Here is a 24,713-nt window from a genome sequence, read left to right as displayed (position 1 = left end):
TTTTACTAGCGTACAGTTATTGGGATTCTCGAACAGACACATGAATTACAGACAAAAGCCTTAAGTTGAGTTTTATTGGTGTTGCTACAGTTGCTACAAATTCATACACAAGAAAGCTAAAGTAATTATTCAAAAACTCTGCATTTTCTATTCTTAGCAGCTACATTTCCTGTAATTGAGACAGTAAAACGACAAACATTTGAAGAGTACTGAAATACTGTAGGTACCAAACTGTTGTACTATGGACATGAAAACTATTACATTGTCATGACTTTGAGTACCAGAGGTTATCTGCAAGTCTTTACACTGAATTCAATTTCCTTGACCTTATGTTTTCATATAAATATAAATTACTCTTGTCTGCTGTGAGCAGTAATGTTACTTATGAGAAAGTGTCAATTTCAGACTTAAATGATTGATTTCTTCCCAGTTAATCCATTCATTTCACCTGTCCAAGTCAATGAATTTAGTTATGCTAGAAACTGGAGGGAAATTCTGGAAAAACTGACTTAATTCTTGTTCAAATTACATTCAAAGTCTTTAACTCGGTGAAACTCCGGTACCAACATCCATCTGCTTTTTTTTAACATCGGCAAAATGATCTGTCAGCTCAGTGATAGTCTGCAGAAAATGGGAAAGTTGTGGAGTCAAACAGTGTGAAGCTACAGCTGAATTAGTGGTTTCTTGGAGTTGCTTTTGAGTTTTGTGTGCACTGCTGGTTCAGCGGGGGGGCAGCCGTGCCAGGAATCCGCCTGTTTGCTCAGAAAGTCAGTTAGCAGATGTTGGATCATACTCTCATACAAATGCTGTGTCAGTGTTTTTCCCCTTTAAATATACAGACAAGTAATAATCTGGAAATCCGATGTGTTCGCTTTCAGAGCCCCCCCCCGCCCCTTCACCCCACCTTGAACATGTGCAGGTAAATGCTGAGTAACGTACTGACGGCAAGAAGCGCGTTTTCAGAAATACGTGTGCTTTCTGTTGACGAGGAGGCAGAGCGAGGACAGGGAAGCTCCCAGTTTGGAGGCCTCGCTGCAGGCTGTAGGCAGGAGGGTGTAGTCCTGCAGCTTCTGGAAGGCCTGCAGAGAGGACGGAGCAAACGCCTTACTCATCCACACACTCATCATCGCGTGCACACACTGAACTGGATACACTCAAAGGAAGAAGTTACTGGCGAATACAACAAGGAACAGGAAAAACTGCTTCGCTGGCTCTAAGCGCCATGACTTCAGTCAGTTACAGGCGTCGCTGGTTTTTCTGAAAACACTTCACGTTGAGACTGAATATGCACGATTTTCTCTCACATCTAAAATTTTGAATATGGTCATGAAGTAAGAGTGCAGTGGAGCGAAACTAGCAATGCAAAGAGCGAAGAAGAGGAATCACTCAACTGGACATCCACGTCTGCCCTGTCAGTGAAACCTCAGCCAATACTGTGAAGTAGTGGGAAGTAACTTAAAATCAGTACTTTAAGTACAAAGCTGACTTGTTCTTTACTATCTGACAGCTTTATTTTCTTTATTAATTACATACAAAACATATGAGGAGACTGTTATAAATCAAAGTACTGTAAGATACACAGTGCAAGTTTGATTGATTAGTTGATTGACAGAAAACTTTGGGATTTGGACTACTGGTTGGACAAAACAAATGCTCTGAAAGTGTCACTGTTTTATCACATTTATTAAACGGAGCTGTGGCTAACACTTCAACAGTAAATGTAATAAATGTATTAAATTTTACACAGCAAACAATCAATTGAATCAACTACTGTAGGAAACAAACAGCAGATGAATAAATGCAATTAAATTAGTCACAGTCTTACGTAAAATGGTTAAAAGTCAGTTCCACTTCAAACAACTTCAACAGGAACATGCTGCTCGACATTAATGATCAGTAACAAGAATTTCATCAAGTATTTTTACATGTTGGTATTAGTACTTTGGCCTCAGTGAAGGATCTGAATGCTGCACTGGCCTGTAAAGATATTTGTAGGTATATTAACTGTTGGAGTGTAAACGCTTCCCAGCAGAAATCATGAAAGATTAATAAGTCTGATTCTCACTGCTCCATTGAACGCATCACAGAGGGCAACTACACGATTACTTCACCATCGAATATTATTACTGACTGACTTTCATCTGATTTTCAATGACTTCAGACAAATTGTTATTAGAAATGAACAAAATTTGACTTTATTGTAGGTCTTGTTTGACAGTTTCTTTATGAGTTCAACTCCCACTTTATGAGTAGGATTAATTTGCTAAACCGTGGTCAAGTAAACACACGCAAGAAAAAACTCCTGAGTGCTTAAAATTTTCAAGATATCTCAGCTTCTGCTGTCCCACCTACTCGCGTCTTTAACAAGGTCATAAACTGAAGAAAAGGCACTGCTCTGATTGGATAAAAACGAGACCATCGGCTGTACTCACAGAGACGCTTTCAGGACATTCCTCTGCGGGTCGGTGCAGCAGGAAGTCTCGGTTAGACAGACCTTTGATGTAGACGCAGTTCGCCGCTGATTCCTCTGGAACAGTGAGCACTTCATAGTGGTGATCAGTCAGCTGCTCCATCATCTGCAAACAAACACACACTTAGTATTACTGCGCCCCACCGTGACCGACACACACACACACAGATGTTAGGTTTTCATCACATTACATAGACTTACATTCATTTCCCGGAGACGAGTCCTAACTTTAAGCTAACCCTAACCTTAACCGTAAACCCAACCATAACCACCCCTTCCCTCACCCTAACTGTAATCTAAACCTAATTTTACCCACTGACCCACGAATCTACTGCTGGGGTCACGGCTTTTGTGAAAAATTCTGGGATACTGGTGGAACTCACTTTTTTTTTTTTTTTTTTTATAAACATGTAAATAGAACATGAGATCATCATGGGTGGTACAGTTAAAATCAAAGTATTCTATTACACATACATACTGTGCATACACATACATCATAGCCAAATGTCACACTTTTCAAGGCGCATATTCGATCCATTTTTCCCAGCGTTCCATACACTTCTCCAATTGGAGTCTTAAAATAAAAGTAAGTTTCTCCATAAAGTAAATTTCATGAATGATCCCGTGCCACTGAATCAATGTTGGAGGATCTACTTGCATCCACCTTCTGGTTATGGCTTTCCTACCACTAGCCAGAAGAATCTTCAACAAGTATCTGTGCTTATGCGAGACTGTTTTCGGAATTTTGCCGAGATATAAAACAACAAAAGAAAATTCCAAATCCACTCTTATAATTTTATTTATTTCGGTTAATACCTCCCTCCAAAATAAGTGGATTTTCGGACAGGACCAAAAAACATGAACATGGTTAGCCATAGGGGTTCCACATTGTCTCCAACAAAAGCCTCGGCTCTGTGTGCCTGTTCGTAGTGCTGTTAATTTAGGAGTTATAAAAAATCTCACTACATTCTTCCAGCCGAACTCTCGTAGAGATCTGGAGTTTGCAGTGGTTGCCTGTGTCTCACATATTTCTATCCAGGTCTCTTCTGATATTTGTGTTTCTGACTCCTTCTCCCACTTTTGTTTAATGGATAACGTGGAATGATTTTTAGAAGCTTGTATACGTCCATATATTCTTGAGACCAACTTTTTATTATCTTTCTTTTCATAAGCCTCATGAAATATAGAGATTAAATTGTATTCCTTCTCCTCCTTGATTTGTAATTTTTTATTATAATAGTCTCTGACTTGCAAGTATCTATGGAAGTCCTGCTTCTCCAGTCCAAATGTGGCTGAGATAGACTCATAACTCTGAAATTTACTGTTTGAGATGAGTGAACAAAAGGACGTGATCCTAACCCACTGTTTAAAGCCCCTGTCCAATCTAGCAGGTTCAAATTCTGGATCATATGCTATCCAATTCAAGACTCTTGCCTGTTTCTCTATTTGTAACTTCCTCAGAACCTTAAACCATAGTTTGAGAGTGAATACAGTCCATTGGTGGAACTCACTTTAAAGATATTGTATATTCATTAACCTCACATTCATACAGCAATCAAGCATTTACAGTAAGCACACACACTTACCCGGAGTGTCTTCTTGGCCCCGTCGCTGCTGCTGATGATGATCGTGTCCGGACCTCCCATGGAGCAGATGTTTTTCAGTCTGGCTCCACCACAAACAGGGACGGTGGACACGGCAAAGTCCTGAACAGATGGAGGTTGAAAGGTTTAATTGCCACGCGGTCCCTCGTCTAGTCAGTTCGCCCTTTCTCACAGCAGACATTCTCTCGTTGTAGAAAAAGCTCAAGTGGCGCTAATAACATTAACGCCGGCTCTGTGCTCTTCGAGTGTCAATCGTTTACCACATGCAGCTTGACACAAAGCCGCCTGCTGGGTGATTCTGGGCTCTCTTGTGAAGGATCAGAGGCAGTCATGCAGCTGCAGTAACTCATAACTTTACATTTAGGACGTAGTTTTGAGAAAGAAAAGCGAGACATCATATAAAGTGTTTATCCACTGCTGGTCTGAGAGATGTTCCTCTCTGACCACAGCTGGCACCTATTTCTCTCTTTAGCTGTATAACAGGAGACATAATGAGTTAGTCCTTTGTGGTGCTGGTCTGCAAAACCTGCAGAGTAACTGCCACACCCCGACTTAACGAGCTGCCAGACCCACTCTATGGGAAACTGCTGCAGGTATTGTTAGCAGTGGCAGAAGAAATACTCAAAGTGCATTTTTATTTGAGTAAAAGTAGCAACAATCACAGTGTAGAAATACTCTGTTACACGATAAAGTCCTGCATTCAAAATTTTACTTTGGTATTAGCAATAAAATATACTTACAGTACAAAAAAGTAGAAGTACTCAGCAGAATGGCCCATTTCAGAATAATATGTATTAGTGAATTAGAATTATTGACACCTTAATGTGTACATTCATGTTGCAGCTGGTAAAGATAGGACTTATTAATCACTTTATGTACTACAGGGATCAATGAAGTCTGATCTTATCCATAATAATACATCATCATTTACCTCTGTTTATATTTGGGATTATTAATCTGAATCTGCTAAATAATTATTGACTAAAGGTATCAAATAAACATAGTGTGGTACAAGTACCTCCACGTTGTACTCACGGCGGTGCTTTTAGCTACATGCTAATGTCAGGATGCTAACACACTCACCCTGATAATGCTAACATGTATAATATGGGAAAGGTATAATGTTTACCATGTTCGCCATCTTGATTCAGGTTTTTTAGCATGCTAACATTAGTTAGCATTAAACTAAAGGTACAGCCAAGCCTGAACGTATTCGATCAGAAACCAAAGTATTGGACAAATTAAAATTTTGATCTGATGGAATTGAGGAGGAGACATGACTGCGTAGACCAAATTTCATAGCAACCTAGCCAACTGTTGATGAAACATTTCACTTAAATCCGCGAATGTCAACCTCATGGTGGCGCTAGAGGAACAGTCAGAGAATCACCATGTCAGTAGGATCGCTGTTGAGATACTTCAGCCTGTACCAAAGGGATGGACGAACTGACTGACGCTGCCACCCCTGGCTAAAATGCAAACATCTGACTCAAACTGAGTTTGCAATATAACAACATGGCTCTCTTCCAGCTGCAAAATACATCTGGAACACAAGCAATTTGGTCAATCTGTGTTATTATAACAACGACAAACACGTGAATGACAGTTGAAAAGCCTGCAAAATGCTGGTGTCACAATTTGGAAACACGATAGAGAGGATGTCAGCGCTGGCCTTCCTCTTTCCTTCCCTGTTCTGACCACATGAACCCTCCCACCCACACTAATTCACACCAGACACACACACACACACACACACACCCACACACACACATGCACATTCAACACAAGTAGATGCAAAATGTGTATGTGTGTGCAGAAAAGCAGGCGTGTGTAAAATGCACTTAAGACAAGTGAAGAAATCAATATTAAAGGGCGGGTCATGAAGGGCCTGAGGGGGCCCGCTGTGGTCTCCATTATTTGGCCAATGCAACGGCCTCATTCGTCAGTGTTTACAGACTATAATTCCCCAAATGCAATACAGCAAATGGCCACCTGCTCACTTTGGCAGCTGGCTTGGTTTTCTGACATGCATCTTGGCACCAACGCCGTCTTTGTTGCACTGGCTAACAGCTGAAACTCTGTTGGTTTTTTGTGGGTTTACCGCTGAGCCAATAAATGCAGCATATTAAACTGGCAGTGAGTTCAGTGTTACATACAGACAAATGCATTCATGACAAAAGCAGCAAACATTTCTGTGTGCTCCATTCATTCACCCTGAAAGTGTCTGCCAGCACTTCTGCCCCTCTGCGGTTGGTGTGAGAGGAGATGCCGACAAAGAACTCCCTGCCCGTGAAGAGGACGTCGCTGCCCTCCAGGGTGGCCCCTCCGGAGTCCCCCTCCTCAGCCCCCATCTCCACCACGGTCAGGTTCAGTTCTGATATCACCCTCCTCACTGCCTCCGCCTGCAGTGATGAAGAGTGAAGAGGAGGAAGCAGAGAAAGGGAGAAAGGAACAGGTTGAGTTGGACTAACAGGGTCAGTGAAAGCATACCATTCGTTTTGGTGCAGCTGTTTCATAGTTAACCACCAAGTTAAACCACTTACAGACATGAAAAAAAAAAAGCAGAAACAACTATTTATTGGACACGTACTGTTTAAATGCTATCACCATTTTCCCTACGATTAGTACCAAATTTCAAAGTTCTTTCCAGGAATTTTCTGGAAATCTTTTGGAAGTTACAGACCAATAAAGAAAAGTGTTAACTGAGCCTCTGACATTCAAGATCTGAGTCTGCTCAGGCTGCTAGAGAGCATTATACTTCTTCGTAAAATCAAACCTATCGGACAAACAATAAAAGAAAAATGGACATCACGATAAGGGTGACGAGTTCTGTGATCTCAGATGTTGCCATTTCCAAAAGGAATCCACCAAGAAGTAACCACAAGGATCTGTCTGATCATGTGACAATAGCGTAACCTGAAACTGCTCTCTTCAACAAGTTTCATACTGTGCTGATATGAGCTGAAAAACATGGCTGCTCCCAACTGCCCTTTATCTCACCGAGCGAGATTAAGAGCAGAGGATTAGGGCGCAGAAATGGCTAAACTAAAGCCATTTTCTCGTCCCCAGTGTTACCTCACTGCGTCTCTGCTGTTTGAAGGGTCTGGTGATGAGCGCTGTGTCTCCCTGGATGACTGCCACATCCTCTATCCTCCAGCTCTCTGGCAGCTCGGGGTCTGGGGGGATCTCGATCAGCTGCAGGCCCACCTTCTGCCTCAGGGCTCCTGTCAGGCAACCAAACTGCCGCTGAGCTTTGGCCAGGTCCACGGAGACCTCCCCGTTCTCACAGCCACCTCCTGCTGCCGCTTTCCCAAAGGTCTCTGGGATGCCCCGCACCACGGCGTGGGTGAATCTGCCATATGGGCACATGTTTGCCATGATTCCAATAAAGACTGTCTGTAAAAAGTGTTAGCACGTGTCGGTTTTTCTCCCAAAATGATGAACTTTGCTCTGCGGGACGACAAGCAAGAGGCAGTAAAAAGATGTGTATGTTTCGGTGTCGTAAACACACCAGCTGAACTCTAAATGAAGCTAACGGGATGGATCAAGAGGTCCAGGAGGAAAGTGGAGAGCATCTTTATCCCCGTCTCTTCTTTCATTCCAGTGCTCCACCGGCTACTCCTCCGTCCGATCCCAGCCTAAGACAGACATATTAACAAGGGCAGACGCAACGGAACAAACAAAACAAAGATCAATCCTCTGAGCTCCAGTGCACGCCCGTCCCTTTCTGTCCCACATTTCTCTGAAGCATGGCACTAAAGAATTCGACTCATGCCGATTCTTGATTGGTAGTTGGTAAGAGGAAGCAACTCATCGCCACATAAAACATTCAAGGGCAGCTGAAATAACACAGAGAGACAGCAGAGTGGACAAAGGAGCATTGTTCAAGGTTAGATTATAAAGAAACATTCTTCAATAGTGCTGCAATATGCTGCAAAGCCTTTCCATGCTTGGCCAGTGGGACAGATTTGGGACAATTGCCCTTTTATCGTCTTCCCTGCAACTCACAGCAGTCGCCCACTGTGAGGCTGCAGAGACGCTTGGTCCCCTTCCACACAGGATGTTTCCTAAATCTGCTTCAGAACTTATGCAACAAGTGCTGGGATTTGATATCTTATTAAAAGCAAGAATATGTAGCACATTAAGAAGACTTATTTTCCAGTTTAGGCTTCAAAACAGAGCTTGAATGCAGTATTTTTCTGTCTGTGGAGATGAAATCAATCATACCTTGTGTGGACCAGCGGTATTTCTCCCGATATAATTTTCAATATTCTGCACCCAATTTTGTGTTTTGAGTTTGACTATGGAACAAAAATCAATCTTTCTGAGAGAGCAGTCGTGAGTTATCCAGCTGCACACACAGAAGAAAACATCTTGAGTGTTTGGCTGCAGCAGTGCACCGCCCCGCACTTCGCTGCTCCTTCCCAAATACTTCTGGTGATGTTCCACAGCTTCCTAACGGGGAAAACTATGGCCAACCCTCCCAGAAGTTCCACAAATAACGATTACAGACGTAGACTTATATCTGCTTACCGTTTTTTTTTTCTTTCTGCGTCGCAGCTTCCACGCTCGGTCGCGTTTCCTCTGTTTGGTTTAATTTCCAAAGCGACCCAGTTCCCGTTACTCACTCGCTCCCTTTTTCCTCTCTGTTTCTCCGCCGACCTAACGACGAGTCAAGATGGCGACTGTGAATATGCACATTTCCGCTTAGCTTTCAAAGTAAGACGCCTGCTAAAACCCGTAATTTAAGATATGTCGTGTCCCTTAATGTTCCACGGGGTTGATAAACTACACCACATCTTACCTCACTGACTTGAATAGGTAGTGTTATAAAACTCAACCACGGTGGCGTTCAAGGTAAAAACAAAGCAGTTATAGAAACAAAAACAGTTTACATTTTGAGGACGATTATGCTCTTATTTGTTTTCAAGCCAAATATTGTACTTCCGGTCTTTTTCGCGTGTTCGTGGTGGTTTCGACGCAGCTTTCCCACCCTTTCATCCCAGCACCCCCCCATCCCCCACGACGTCCTGTCTGGATTCAGTCAACGTTGATAACCACAGCCACTGTTGTATTGACTTTCAATAATGATCGATGTAGCTACACCTTACAGTAATCAGTACCGACGAGTTCAAAATCACCAGCGTTTTGTTATTGAGGCATTTCCTGTTGATGTTTTGAGCATCAGCATGAAATCCATAAACAATGATAAATTTAGATATTAAAATATAATCCTCTTTCAGATAATCAGAAACGGTAATGTCCAGACTTAAATAGTGTGATGTTACATTAATTCAAATTATACCGTGGTTTTACAGCAACACAAAAGATTCAAGAATACATTTGATCACACAGTAGCTTGGCTGTGACCTCAGCACTGACACTGGGGTCACAAATGAGGCTGGTTACCATGGCAATTAACCGTTAAGCTAACGTTAACGCTAGTTTTTAGCGTGATTTGTAAGGTGACAATAACTGCCAAATTGGGGACCTGTCAGGAAAACTGTAATTAATTTATTGTGTTTATAACTTAATGATAAGGAAATGTAAAATTGGCAGGCCACTTGGAGTGATAAAGAGTGGTTTAGTTTAATTTAAGATAGCTAAATTAAAAGGAAATTCTAGCATAAGTTATTTGGACCCCAGTGATGAAATTCCTGGTTTTGCCTTAAGCCTACCCTGACACTTCTCTTTGTACTGAAACACTGAATTAATGATGGATTGGAGTTTTTCTATGAGGTTTACTAGGATTAAGGACTCCTATTTAATATTCTCCCCTTAATCCCGATGAATTGTTTATGAAAGGTCAGATACTGTGTCAGCAGCCCCGCCTCTGCTTGTATCTGCCATTTAAACATAAACCTGAACTGTGAGATATGGCAAAAAATAATCTGTCTTTTCCTGAAATGTGGGTCAATTGATGCTGGACACTGCCGAGACTGTTCGAGAAACAGATTGCACAATCAGACGCTAAAGAAACAGCAGTATTTTTTTTACCTAATTAATCGCTAATCAAAATATTTGCTGGCATTTGGCATCTGATATCTGGAGGTTTGCACAGCAGTGACATAAACATGCATGAATATGTCCAACATTAACAGATGGCTGACTGAGTATATAATGTGCATTTGAGTGCATGTGTGACTACTTCTTGACTCATAAAGGAGCACAATATTCCTTTTTGCTGACTACACTGAGTTACTGCAGCCAAGGTTGTTCAGCAGCAGAGAGTCCGAGACATGAAGGCAACTCTGTGGCGAAGAAGAAAGATAAAATATCGCGTGTATTTCAATGCGCAGAGGAAGAAAAAGAGGCAGGAAATGTGAGGTTGATGTAATAGTAGAGGGAAATGTGAAGGGATGGAGGATGGGAGGTAGAGGGCACAGACAGGATTAAAGAACACCATCTGTCCGCTGAGATCCTTCAGCCAGCAAACAAAACATCTCAGTCAAATACAGCATCAGCATGTTTACCATACTGACACTGTCTACATCTCCACTCCCCTACTATTAATATTTTGTAAAGCTTTTGCCCTCAGCATCCACCTATTCTGTTAAAGATAGGATGAATTAATTAATAGAGGCAACATCTAATAACTGTGTGCGCTGAGCTGAGACCAAGTCTGAGACCAGTTTTGCAGTTTTTTCCTCAAAAACAGCCCCAATGTGGAATATATGTGGAATTTAAAAACTGAACATTTTTTTTGCACATCTGCCAGTCTCAGATGTGCTAAGACTGGCGGATGTGCAAATCAGAAAAGTACGTAACATCCAAACAGCTTTAATGCACTCACTGTAAATTTCATTCCAGTTCTGATACTTTCTCTATTTCACACCAAAATCTATTCAAAAATCAGTTGTTTTATCAACAAACACTCACACACTTCAAAGACATTAATGCTTGGCGACATTTAGGACTTCTCAAAGCCCACTGACCCTTTCTGCACACACCATCCCGATTAAAAAACAAACCTATGTTGCAATTAAAAAAAGACAAATTGAGGAAAATGCTTTTTAAATACTGCTGGTCTGAACCTTGCAGGAGTTTTTCAGGCTTTTGGCTGTGCAATTAATCAACTGGTAAACAGCTTATTCAGTCTGAGCCCAGTTGGCTCACACCATCACAAGACTGCTGTCAGCAGACCGTCCTGCATGCTGCCCTCATGTCTCTTATTACGCCCTAAAGGATAATTCAGTTAAACTGGCTCGCTCTCCACGCTCACTGACTCTCTGTCTCTGACATGCTGACTTTCTCCCTTGGTTTCTTTCTCCATCTAAGATGCTGACTCTCTCTCCATTGTGCTGACTTTATTGTTGTCTGTCTTTTCTGACTTCTTGGCACCTTTCTAACTGCTGCCTCACACATACACACAGGACACAAACACGTCTTATTTGGACTCAAATAAAGGACAGCATAGCACCACTGAGAGCAAGACTGTAGCCACAATTGTAGAAATACAGATGTTATGGGTAGAAGCTTCCCCAGCACCAACCAAACTCTGGAGTCCAGGGTCATTTTGGTTCATTTTTACAGCCTTTCTGGCTATTTAATTTTGTCTAATATTATAGACCAGTTCAAGGTAGGTAGGTAGTTCACAAATATTGCAGATAAATGTAAGAAATGTAACTATATTGCAGTCTATTTACATTTTCTATGAGCTTGTTTTGCTCATGTTTTAATGGAAGTCTATGTATGCTTGTAAATCTCAGATTTATTAATATTTATGGGCTCAAGACATAAATGAGTGGCATGAAAGTCCCACATCAGAGTACTTTCAAGTTATTCTCTCTGCTTATCTCTACATGATACACAAATGTAAACTTCTGTGTCATTAAATTCCCAGAAATATCACTGAGGTCCTCACTGACTGAGACCTACACATCATCCTTTTGCTTGACCTCCTTGTCGGTGAGGTTGGAGGTCATCTGATCAGCAATATCACACATTAACACTTCCTGTTCCATCTGCTTTGTCTCGCACTTCCTCTAAAATGTGCCCCCGCTGTCCTTTTGATCAATTAATCAGCAAGTAAGGATGTTGTTGTGAAATCTCAGTTCATGTAACTTCATTAATCTCTTTCGCAGGCCGTGTCAGCTGCACATAATTACCTCTCCAAATTAAATTAGAGGTTTCAGGGAGGAGACACTGACTGCCAGAGTAATGTGGGTATCTTCAAATCGGGCCTGTGACAAAAGACGGAAGACAAGAGCGAGAGTGACATAAGGAGAAGAGCTCAGAGGTGACCCCAGGGTTGTCTTTGTACAAAACAGTGAAAGTAAAGGAGAGGGAAAAAGCAACAAACTGAGGGTGTGGACTCTGACTTCAAAGACGAAGAGAAACTGAATTTAGGAATGAGTTGGATCGGCTCTAATCAGCAGCAGCAGCAGTTAGTTTGATGACAGAGCTGTAACGTCCGAGAGGGGATTTCTAGACGTGTTTGAATAGTTTCAGGACGTCACTGGAAGCACCATGTCTTGTTCACAGCTTCTGATTGTACTCCTGTGTTGTCTACCTTTGGCAGGTACGTGGCACACGCACACACAGGAAGCTTTTCAGTTAACCTACCGAGCAAAAATATTACAAGAAGACACTTAAACGCTGTTTATTGGACAATGTGTTTTCAGCGACACGCTAATAAAGCTATCATTTCTGCTCTAGTTGAGGTAAAACAGCAATGTTCAAACATGCTAAGACTTCAATAAAACTACCCTTGTGCACAAAAAAAACAAAAAAACAAAATTTGGTTACAATCTTCTGCAAAAAATATTGCTAAGAAAGTCTGCTGTCAGTGTAAGGTTTGGTGTATGAACGCTTGTTTCGTGTTAGCTCAGGATGTCTCACAGTCAGTTAAAGCCAGACTGAGAAATCAGGACGGTGATATACTGGAAAATATTAGCTTATCAATAATAAACTGGTGTTGGCGTATAGAGAAGTGTCTCTCTGAGGGAGTTTGTGCCAAGAGAGTCCTGACAAGTTTATATTTACTTTATATTAACTTTGATTACTGAGAAGTTTCCTGTTCTTCCCAGTTCTTTTACAATCATTGATTCGCAGTCAATATATTATTATGTGTCCATATTGGTCAGAAAAATACTGATTCATAGTTAAGCTTCCGCTGGGCAAAGAAAACTCTGGTTCGTCTCTGCTGTCTTATTTTAATGTATTTATTCAAGTGCTAGCATCAGGAAGCAAAACTCTGCATAACAGCAGCTGGATAGGTTTTCACTGGACACAAACACTTCCAATGGGTCGATATAACAAGAAAACAAGGCTTCTTCGCTATCCTGTCTTCTGCGCTAAAAACACCAAGTACCAAAACAAGACATCTCAACAAACAGAGACACCCAAAGATCTTCTAACGTGTACAACTTGACTGTCTGCACCTTCTCTGCCATCAAAGATGGCGGTTACTCGACTGCAACAGACACTCTGCAATGCACCAACACAGTATATATGCAGTCATTTTCCACCAGGCTCTTAATATCTTTCTCTCCTGCTCTTTCCCTCAGCCTGTTTGCGCTGTTATACCTGTGTATTCCCTGCCATCTCTCCTCTGGACTGCTTTAAGTTCCCTCAGGAGTGCCCAGACGGGCAGCGCTGCCTGTCTAGTACTGCAATGGGAAGACGGGGTGAGATCCAGATCTGTGTGTGTCTGTGAGAGAGAGACAGTTGGAGTTTATTTCTGTGTCTGCAGATGAGATTATTTTCTGAGAATCTAGGGCATGGCGGCCACAAATTGGCAGACAAAGCCTCCTGCAGAATACTGTCAGTGTTTTTGTAGTTGGAGTTCTACATAGCTCATCCAAAACAGTCCAAATACTCTCAGAGCTGCTTTTAAATCTCGCGTACCTGTTTAGCTCTAACGGGCAGCTTTATTGAGTTATCTGGATAACTTTGCTCACGAAAACCCAGAAAACTCTCAAATCAAGACCAAAATTGGATGTAAAGATATCACTGTAAACCATTTTCTCACAGAGCCAAACAATAAAAAAAAAACATCCTAGTCCAAATCTTTCCAGTCTGATCTGTGCGTGTTGCTGTTCTGGACACTAAAATAAGAATCGTGACTGGGTTTCAGGGCCTTTTCTCAGTCACAATCCTGGACTCCACCAGTGTAAAAACAAAATGAGACCAAAGGATGTGTCAATAGATGAAATCTCAGCAGGATTTCTCATCAGGCCGTTTGTCAGCTCACTAATGCCTGTGATGCCATCAAATTATCTCTAAAAATAGCTCCGTGGGTGGGGCAAAAAAGCCGTCGATCAGAGGCTAAAGCCCCTTTTTTCCCATCCACCTGACATGCTGAAAATGAGTTCAGATATATTAACTGTTGTACACCCAGTGAAAGGAACTCAGCTGGAGGACTCATCAATGCCACACTAAACTTTATCACATGGAGCTACATTAATGGGTTTTGTATGGAAGCAAAAAAAGGCCAAAACCTCATTTAAATAACACCAAATTTATAGCACCTTGAAAGCCGTCTATCTTCTTTTTATGTTGCCTTTTGTAAATTTCTAGCAGGTCCTTTAAGGCTGCGGAAACCTGGATGAAACTTAGCCGACGGGCGAGTCCAAAACATAAGACTGTTCACACGATTAAAAACACATAAATCCAGTGATTTGATAATATATGATGACGTTTAATTTGTTTTTTTTAACTTAATTGAATTCAAAGATTATCCAGCAGTGGTTAAATTTCACAATCAAAGCACTGGCCTGAATATCGGACGTTCATTGACATGTTTTTCTTTTTTTCTGTGTCTCTTTCATCATTGTGACATCTTGTGATTCTTGGCTCTTTGACAGATAAATCTAGTAAAAACGTTGGGAGTTGCTTCCACTTGTTAGGAATTCGTTTACTTCATAATAAACACACACACAGAAACTCCCGTAGCTTTACCAACACTAAATAAATGCCTTTAAGGCCGACAGCTTGCAAAAGACACAGCTAACAAACTTGAAGACGCCTGCTAGCAACATTAAAGCTTCAAACAACCCATAATGCAACGCTTTATTTAAGAAGAATATCTGCTGTTTGGACGTTTAAACGTCTAATCCTCAAACATAACCACACTTCTTTTAAAATTCTAATTATTACGGCCTCCACGGCTTTGTTTGACCTGTGTGCATGATCAGAACAACCTCTTCTCATTTCTCCGCTCTTTCAGGCTCCCTGCAAGTGACGATGTACGAGAAGAGCTGTGCCATACCCTCCCAGTGTGGTGTGAGCGGGCAGAAATACGCCTCAGGCCTCTACTTCAACTACACCAACGTCTGCTGCGATACAGACCTGTGTAATGGGGCCGTGTCCGTTGCTGCCCTCAGCTGGGGAGGCGTCGCCCTCTGCCTGCTGCCGGCGCTCGCCCTCCTGCTGGCCTGAGCAGCAGAGGTGATGATGGGGCGGAGGTCTGGACGAGGTCACGCACACTCACAGGCTCATGAGCGTGAATGATATGAGCGATGCACTGAGGTGGTTTTCAGAGGCCTGTGTTATTTTATTCTGTTATCCATTTCCTCATCCACAGCAGCATCTTCTTAAAAAAGTTAAAAGATAAAGCAGTAAGTAAAAATCATCCAAAACATGGGACAGTTTAACAACAGCAAATCGTTGTTAAAAAACAATAGACTGATACCAAAATATATCTCCGCTCAAGGTCCATTTTGTGGCTGTTTCGGAGCTTTCACTCATACCACATGATCTTCATCAGGACATGATTACATTATGGGCCATTTTTGGCTTTAAAGTTAGATCAAAGTTCATTCTTGACTCACCTCAAGGTTCACTGTGAAGCCGCTCTGGAGCTTTCGATCACATGAGCTTCATCAACTCTCAATAAAAGTTTAAGTTCAAAGGTTCATTTTTGACCTTGTAAACAGAAGACAGTTTGCAGATGATGGTCACGTGATGCGACAGAAAGCTCCCGAGCAGCAGCTGAAGAGAGCTTGACGAGAGATTGTTTTGTCGACTCCTGTTTCCGAGGTCAAAAATGAACTTTTGCACAAAAACTTGTTAAAACAGTCAGAAAACATTTGACATTTGAGCATCTACATTCGCATATGAAATGGGCAAAAGCTCCAGAACAGAAATGTTTCCTGAGGTGTGACTGTTTTGTCAGCTGCTTTGAAACTCAGTGCAGTTTTATTTTGGAGAATAACCCCAGGTTGGCCACATATCAGTGATAATGATATAAATACAACTTAACCACACTGAGGAGATGCATTTGCTATGTACATGTACACATTTTATCTTTTAACTACAGTACTTGTCAACATGCTTATATTCATTGCTGTCTAAGCTTCGAGTGTACGGCTTGTTTGCACCTTTTTCAATGATGGTTAAAAAGTAAAAACACTGTCGCTGATTTTATGTCAGGTATTTTTTTATTGGGATATTAATACATGTATCTTTGTAAGAGCTTCAAAGAACGAAATACATTTCAGCTGTGCTATTAGTTTGATTGTCTTCATTGATGATCTAAATCTACTGTTTTAGTGTCCACACCATTGCTTTGATCCGGTGGACTTTCAAGTGCAACTGCTTTGTACTACATGGCAGCATTAAAAAAAAAAGACAAAAATAAAAAGGCTAAGACATATGTAGGGAAATGCAAATGGCAGGAAAAGCACAACATGGGTCTCATAACAAAGAAAAGAAATGTACATGAAGATTAAAAAAAAAAAGTTGAGACAAGACTGAAGTGAAAAACAAACTAATGAAAATAACATTTGAATTAATATACCAAGTTAAATGGTCCCTGAAATTGTATCAAGCCCTACAGTAAGAAGTGAAAAAGTCAGAAACACATCAGCACTGAAATGATTTCAGCCCTGAAATAACTCAGACACGATCCCTTTGAACGTTGGCCATTTTAGAAAACTGATGAAATCCACAACAATTCAGTCAAGTAAAATATACAGCATCATCTCCTTCATCAACACTTGCATTAGCCACCTAACAGTTCATCAAGCACGGATTTAACATGAGTGATTAGAATCATGTGGGAAAATAACCAGCTGTGCTCACACTGGATGTCTAATAAAATCAAAGTCTGTGTACAAAATTGTCTTTATAATCACTTTAAATTGCACTTAGGTTCCTTTTTTTCCATCCTGGTCTGAGACACATGACTCATAAAGAGGCCATCTTGCTGTATAAATGCAGTCTTAATTGCAAAGCCTCCATAAATGTTCATTTGCATAGTGCTGTGAAAATAATAAAATCCTCAACACAAGCTGGTACTACAGGCGGACAAGGCATCTTTGTATTGGTTCCAGTTCTTCCCAGCGGTTCAATTTCAAGTCACATTTATGAGAATTTCTAGCAAACGTACAAGCTGATTAATCCTACTGGCAGACTGACAGCCTGCACTCACTAAGCACACAACATTTTTAATCTAAGAATAAATCAAGTGATGAGCCACAAAAACTGAAACTAAGTATGATAAAATATCTAAATTCAAGGCAAATTTGCTTTTTTGTCAGACAAGATACATCTTCTCACCAGTTAGAGCAGAAGAAGCTGTTTGATCAAAGTCAGAATTTCTTTGTATCCAGATACATTTTTTAGTCTGGCTGTACTACTTTTAAGGTAACAGTGGATTCTTTGAGAGTAGACGGTTTTACTTGGTTCAAAAATAGCAGATAATTTTGCTTATTTTAAGCAATACCCCCCCCCCCCCTTTTTTTTGCTTGTTTGTTTTTGAGAGCTGAGTTTTTGCAGTGTATTAAAAATGTTTCTAATTGTCAACAAATCGCATGAAAAGACCAAAACATCCATGCTAGCAGTTGTGACACTTTGAGCTAAATGCTAATGTCAGGATGCAACATACTCTAACTGACCATGCTAACATGCTGATGTTTAGCAGGTATGTATTAATCACCTTAGTGTAGTGCGTTAGCATGCTAACATTAATTAGCATTAAGCACAGGTACAAGGCTAGTACAGGTTTATGGGAATGGTTTTTTTAGATGTATTTGGTTACAAACCAAAGTGTTTGATGTATTAAAAGTTTGACCTGGTGATGGTGCTGGATGAAGTTATGGGACCACCAAAGGCATTACAAGGCCTCCTCAGCGGGACATGATTAGATTCAATGTGAACATGCGAACCAAACATCAAAGCCATCCAGCCAATAGTTTTCAAATGAAAGCGTCCGTTTGCTGTAACCTGACTCCTGTTTGAGCAACGTTTGCGAAAAACTGCACCACTCTGCAGTTTCAGAAAGCTACTATCTCGTTAACAACAACGTGAGTTTATATTTGTGGCTCATTTTTTAAAGATTTACGTCTTCAGTGGGACTGAATGGGCTGAATGAAGCAACATGCGGTTGATTTTGCTCTTTGTTGACAATAATACAGAATATCACCAGGCTTATTCTTTAATCAATAACAGCCTACAAGCTACAGCTGCGCATGCCATTTTCATTGTAAACATGTCTGTATTTAACTTCCTGCTGGTTTTTTCACCCATGCTACAGAGCAGGCCTCGTGCCTCGAGCTACCGGTGGAGTAAAAACAAGTGCGTTCAGTGGAGCACTTAAGCAGTTCACAAAAGCCTCACAGCGACTTCAACGCAACCACGACCAGATCTCACACTTTTATATGACATTAACAAGGATCCTTCATACATGACAGGCAGAACAACATAAACTGTTGGCAAGGGGCCCCGACTGCGGATCACAAACAAGCTCGGTAATCTTGACTAATCCTTCACGCCTGCTGTGGGAACACAGAAAGGGGAAGCCCTCGTCTATTGAAATAGCTTCCTGTCTCTGTAACTGTTTGCTGCTCTGCCTGCCTATAGCGAGACCTGGTCTGCAGGCCGAGGAAAAGCACCCGCTTCCTCTCTGAGGTGCTCTATGAACAATAAGAAACCATCACATTTATAATAAAAGTTGGCTTGTAATCCTTATTTGCTAAAGGCTGCATTTCCTCGGCAATGAAATAATGAAGTCAATGTGAAGCATCTGTGTTTACAGAGAAACCACAAAAGACACTTTGGCAGGTGAGCTGATGCTGGTGTGCATGTTTGTCACTATAAAACCACCCATTTCCTTAGTACCAAGACTGAAAATGAGAGGTGAATCAGCTTGTGCGAGGCTTGCAAGGTACTGGTGAAAGTCTGATCTGACAGGCAGCTATGTGTCTGAATTTACCCCCCCGCGAAAAAAAAATAAAAAAAATCAAGAATATACTATAGCAAACGGCATCAAGGAGGGAACATTTCCAACTTTACAGTGTGTATCTACTGATGGTGAAACTGTATACAAGCGAGGCTGTAGTTTTAGTTTTAGTTTGTGTGTGTGTGTGTGTGTGTGTGTGTGTCTGCAAGCAACATGATCAACAAGTAACCCAAGCTCATTAATTTCCAGAAGAGCTGAATATCCAGGAAAACTCAGATGGCGTGTGGGCAGTCCACAAGCTTGTTAACATAAGAAATGCACCCACAGCTGCCTTTTTCTGTGCATGCGTTTGTTTTTACATCGGCTTATTTGACTCCTGCACTTCCTTGTTTTCTTACTCACGTAAACTGAAGAACGGGGCCAACAAACAGCCCCCCCACCACCTTTTAGGAAAACCACATGAATAAACCTCTCCAAAGCAAACCTAAAACCAAATTAATAATAGTAAACGAGCTATATTGACTCATCAACTTAAAGCTGCAAGGAACTACTTTACAGATGCACTGAGAGCCTCTTGAGACACATGTTGACCGCGCTGCTTGCAGAGTGACTGTTCGGTGTGTGTAGGTGAGTAAACGTGTGTGTTTGTGCATGTTGTTCTGCTGGTGTATTCATGACTTGTGTGTCCCGTTGTCCTCCTACTTGAGAGCTTTAGCTACAGAGGAGTAGGCGATGTGGATCTCCTCGTCGATCGGGCAGGTGGAGGCGAACTCCTCCCTGGCGTACGCAGCCTTCAGGTACCTCCACAGGTTAGTAAGTGACTCTGGGATGCTGAAGTTGCGGTATTTTAAACACACCACCTGGTGAGAGACAAAGGGTTTGAGAGGCGCAATCACCTCAACACACCACGCTGGATGCTTCAGTTTCACAACAAAAACATGGACTCAGTCTTATAATCTATCCATCCCGGGCCTCTCATGCTGCACAGCTTGACAGAGAAGATTACCTTCACGATGTGGAGCTTAGGCAGCAAGTTGCAGTCAGCCAGAGTAAGCTCTTGGCCGTCCAGGAAGGGGCGGGACGAGGAAGTGACCTCATCAGCGCTATTCTCGTCGATCTCGTCAGGAAGCGGGGAGCCGAGGTAGTCATCCAGCTTCTTGAGTGCCTTCAGCAGACCTTTCTCTAGATCTGAGCACACGTGCATGCACAGAAATATTCAACTACAGAGTGCACTCGAAGCTAAAACGATGGTTTGCTGCCTTGATTTCAGACTAATGCAATTCATTTTTTATTGTTTAAAAGGCTGAAACGATTGAACGAATTCCTTTTTAAAGAATAGCAGATTAAACGAACAACAACAGCAGTGACATTTCCAACGGGATCACCCAGACGCAGAGAGCAGCAGGTGACCTGTGTGCACTGAGGCAGAACAGCTCAGACCATAATGTTATTAACAAGGACGCTCCCTGCTGGTTTTCTGTCCGTCACAGTAAGCACAGAAGGTGCTGCTACAGAAAATACAGCCAAAATCAAAGCCCGGATGCAGTGAGGAGTTTTGCTCTATTGAAAAGACGGGTACTTCTTCTCATTTTGAAGTATTAGATCCACTTACTCTCATTGGCCTGAGGGTTGGAGTTCTTGACGTAGGCGGAGAATTTGGAGAAAACATCCATGCCCGCTGTGTTGGACTCTGGGTTACGAGCAGCCAGACGGGGATACCTGAACAAACAGAGTTTTGTCACATCACGAGCAAAACTTCACATGAATGTGCATGAAATGTGAACTGTAAAGACCTTAGACCAAGTAGGGTGACAGCAAAAAAACACAAGGGCTGCAACTAACTATTGTTTCGTTATTGTTTGGTCTGAAAAGTGTCAGAAAATATTGAAAAGTGCCAAAAAGCTCAGGAATAAATCTTCAAATGCTTGTTTTACCCCACAAAGTCCACAGATATTCCATTTACTATCAGCACAATCGCCAAGCTGAAGCGAGGAAACGTTTGCCATTTTATCAAAACCGCTGATCTGATTAATTTTTTGCTGATCGACTGATCGTTTCAGCTCCTGAAAAACACCGGTGATTACTTCGGAGGGCAGAGGTTTTCCTCCAGGAACTCCTCGATCTTGTTGGTGTCGGTTTTCACCTCGCTGCCGTACAGCAGGAAGGGAGGCTGGGCACCCGGAGCCAGGTCCTTCAAGATGTCTGGCTTCCTATAAGTGGACGGACATAAAGACCGATGGAGACGGCAAAAGAGGCGGAGGGTTTACCAGCAGGAGAGAGATGGAAGAAAGGGGGAAGACAGAAAGGAAAATGAGGGGGAAAAAAACATGAAATCAGAGGAAATTACTCATGTTTGCAACTAAGACCATTACCAGAGCGGCTTTATATGTGTTAACACTCGATATCTGAATGAAACGTCGCCCGTTCCTTCACTGCACAGCGCATGAGGGAGCAAAACAGAAGGCGGACATTCCTCTGCTGTGCCAATAGAAACCCGCAGGGTGCATGTGTGAGGCCAGTGTTTTCACCTCTTCATATCCACTGTGGTGACATCAAAAGTGACTCCTTTCAGCCACAGCACCATGAAGAGACGCTGGGAGAAGGGACAGTTGCCGATGCTCTGACCATCGCTCCCCGCCTGGAACACAAACACAGAGAAAACGAACATGAATACCGCTGTTACAGTTTCTTCATCATCTCGTCTACGAAAATGTCACAGATTTAAGAAAAAACATCATTTCCAACAGCTCAACGTGACGCGTCTTGTTCTGTCGGACCAGCAGTCCAAAACACAAAAAGCACAAAATCCTCACGATTGACAAGCTGGAACAAAGTAATGTATTTTTAGTTCAAAAAAAAAAAGAAGAAACCATTAATTTTCTGTCAACCAACCAATCGATTAATCATTTCAGCTCTATGGGATAACAAAATCAAATATCTTAAGGGTTTGGACGGCTGGTTGGACAACATTTTCGTGGACCACGGGATTAAAGGTGAAACAATTAGCCAATCTACAGAAACTATTTTAATTATCATTTAAGAAAACTTTTCAGGCAATTATGACAAACCTTGTGCAGTTCCAGCCTCTCAAACGTCCAGATTTGCTTCTTTTCTTTGCTTTAGTACATTAAAAACCAAGCATCTTTGGTTATCGAACGGTTTGTCACTCCTGCATTCAAGTGTAGAGCTTCTAAGCCGCTCAGGAAATGATGATAGAGCTTTAAAATGTCCCTTGTATAACTGCAGGAAACCATATTTCACGTTCAGTCATTCTGTCTGTGCTGCGGCCTGAACAGCACAAACTGGAGGGCAGTTACGCTAAATCGGGCGACGACTTACTTTCTATTACCAAGGGCAATGTGAAATTGTACTTTTATATTGTTAATGTGAGGCTATCAAGTGTTATTGAGGATCCACTAGAAACCGGGGTTTAGAGAAGTTACAACAGCATCTTTCACCCCTGAAGAAGAAAAAAGTAGAGGGTGGCGCACATGTTCATACAGAGGAATCATTATGGCAACTTGTGTAAGACCCTGAGGGGAGGCAGGGAGAGCCAAACTGGTTGTACTGGAGCATGTTTTTGGCTCAAGGAACATGAGATTAACCTGCCTGACCAACATACTAAATATAGATTAAAGTCGGCTGCCCATTATCTTAACGTGCATTTAATTAGATTAGTGTTACTGTCATTTATAAGCCCAGTGGGTCAGCAGAGGTGGTCGAGCTGACATGTATAGACACAGGACGCACTAAGCCCCCATGTGCGGCCCGTGTGAGAGATGTAATCAGCTTGTAGTAAAGATACACTGAGAGTGCTGATGAATTGATGCGATAACGAGCCTCGAAAGCCGCTGTTGAATAAATTAATGTCAGAAACTGTCGTTGCTATCTGCGTGTGATGGTTTTTTTCTTTTACTGAAGCCATCATTCAATCGCTTACCTTCACAAAAAGTTCAAGTTTGGGCTGATTCGCGTCGCTCATCTTCACCCGCTGCTGCACGAGACCCCCTTTTTTAAAAAAAGAAAAGAAAAAAAAAGCGGAAACAGACACAAGCAAGTTAAAATAAAGCAGAGTAAGAGCACAAAGTTAACATTTTCTGAGCGAGAAACGAGGCGAGTTTGAGGCTCGGCCAGCCAAGCCCATCTTCCGCTACAAATCCCGGTGAGGACATGACAAATGACACGCCGTCGCAGCTCCGCGAGCCGCGCGGACGTTTAACAAAGCAAATCTGGGCTTATTTAGAGCTCAAAATGTGAAGTTATAGTGAATTTTGGCCTGCAGAGCCGACCTCAGAGTGCTGGAAGTTGTCGCTGACGCCTGTTGCTGCCTGCTGGTCGTTTCCCCTCCCAGTTCTGCTGTCTGTCTGTCAGTCCGCTGCAGCGACACACTCATCACCAGAGCTCCTCCATTTCCTGGTGGCGCGTGACGGGTTGAGCTCTCTGCAAATAATGAAAGAGGAGAGGAGGAGGAGGTGCACGCACGCACGCACGAAGAAGAAGAAAAAGTGCTCGGAAACAAAACACATACTTTGCATTAAAGACGCCTTCATCCAATAGGTGTGCAGAGGTATGTCCCCACACCTTAAATCAGAGGCAGCATCCTCAACGCACGCACACAGGCGACAGGAAGCACATCTAATTGTTAATCATGTGTGGACACTGTTGATGCGACACACACCCGGGGAGGAAAGTACCAGACTCCCTTAAGAAACAGCTTTGTTTTGTGAGCGGACACTTGATAAACTGTCTGTTTGCGCTTGTGTCATATTTGTGAACACAAATGTGTTTGTTTCCATTGAGTTCCCAATTTGCGCTATTTTCTTAGAGGAGTAAAAATTTAAGTTATGGTAAAATTGTCAACTTTTACAAAAAAACAGTAACTGCAGTTTGATCTTGTGTCATCCGGGGAGAAAGTCCCCAGACTCCCTTAGAAAATCTCCCACTTTTGAGAGATGTTGAGTTCGGGGAATCTCTCTGAACTTTGTGAGATGCTGTCTATGACAAATTCTTAATTATCTGTCCCTTCTCATAACTTCGGCAAATACCTGAATCCCGACTTCTGCTCTCTGTCTTCGTTCTCTTCATTTTTCTTGTGGGAGCGTTTCGTTTTTACCATAAAAATCATTCTGTAGCAGCATAATAATTAGATAGTTGCTACAGCACATGCGCCAATCAAACTTACAAAATCTCCCTCACACGCACGCACATACACTCTCTCTCTCTCTCTCTCTCTCTCTCTCTCTCTCTCTCTCTCTCTCTCTCTCTCTCTCTCTCTCTCTCTCAAAGCGCTCTGGGGGCCTCTGGTGGCCACGGGGGCCCTTAGCAGGCTCTAAGTTCGCTTATGCGTCGACCCGCTTTTACGCTTTTAAGTTCTGAAGTAACAACTATACCACGGTGTAAAAATACTCTATTAAAAGTAAAAGTCCTGCATTACAACATATGATTTTAGTTGTTTTTCTCATAAGAATATGGTAATAGTATTTTCATGGGCAGCAGGATTTTTATAGCATTTAGT

General features: G+C 42.0%; 3 protein-coding genes across 4 annotated transcripts; 1 reads left to right on the top strand and 2 right to left on the bottom strand.

Moving 5' to 3' along the window:
* Positions 1-47: 47 nt before the first annotated feature.
* Positions 48-13,708, bottom strand: ddah2 (DDAH family member 2, ADMA-independent). 2 transcript variants are annotated; one of them, XM_070984748.1, is made up of 8 exons: positions 13,603-13,708; positions 12,183-12,257; positions 8,608-8,736; positions 7,150-7,712; positions 6,288-6,476; positions 4,057-4,176; positions 2,433-2,576; positions 48-1,079 (listed from the first exon to the last, which is right to left on the bottom strand). In XM_070984748.1, exons 4-8 carry the CDS (start codon positions 7,450-7,452, stop codon positions 960-962), a joined length of 876 nt encoding a protein of 291 aa, XP_070840849.1. In that variant the 5' UTR covers positions 7,453-7,712; positions 8,608-8,736; positions 12,183-12,257; positions 13,603-13,708; the 3' UTR covers positions 48-959. The 2 variants fall into 2 exon arrangements, with proteins under 2 accessions (XP_070840849.1, XP_070840850.1); XM_070984749.1 differs by lacking the exons at positions 8,608-8,736; positions 12,183-12,257; positions 13,603-13,708 and having other exon boundaries at positions 58-752; positions 940-1,079; positions 7,150-7,698.
* On the top strand, positions 12,483-15,497 carry LOC139345880 (prostate stem cell antigen-like). Its single transcript, XM_070984752.1, has 3 exons — positions 12,483-12,595; positions 13,584-13,703; positions 15,245-15,497. The coding sequence occupies exons 1-3, from the start codon at positions 12,544-12,546 to the stop codon at positions 15,454-15,456; spliced, it is 384 nt and encodes a 127-aa protein (XP_070840853.1). The 5' UTR covers positions 12,483-12,543; the 3' UTR covers positions 15,457-15,497.
* Positions 15,498-16,442: 945 nt separating this feature from the next.
* On the bottom strand, positions 16,443-23,623 carry clic1 (chloride intracellular channel 1). Its single transcript, XM_070984927.1, has 7 exons — positions 23,488-23,623; positions 23,139-23,206; positions 21,727-21,836; positions 21,283-21,408; positions 20,811-20,917; positions 20,205-20,386; positions 16,443-20,058 (listed from the first exon to the last, which is right to left on the bottom strand). The coding sequence occupies exons 2-7, from the start codon at positions 23,178-23,180 to the stop codon at positions 19,897-19,899; spliced, it is 729 nt and encodes a 242-aa protein (XP_070841028.1). The 5' UTR covers positions 23,181-23,206; positions 23,488-23,623; the 3' UTR covers positions 16,443-19,896.
* Between the last annotated feature and the right edge of the window lie 1,090 nt (positions 23,624-24,713).

This window comes from Chaetodon trifascialis, chromosome 17, assembly GCF_039877785.1.
Source record: "Chaetodon trifascialis isolate fChaTrf1 chromosome 17, fChaTrf1.hap1, whole genome shotgun sequence".
NCBI lineage: Eukaryota > Metazoa > Chordata > Actinopteri > Chaetodontiformes > Chaetodontidae > Chaetodon > Chaetodon trifascialis.
This window is presented reverse-complemented; position numbering and strand designations above follow the sequence as displayed.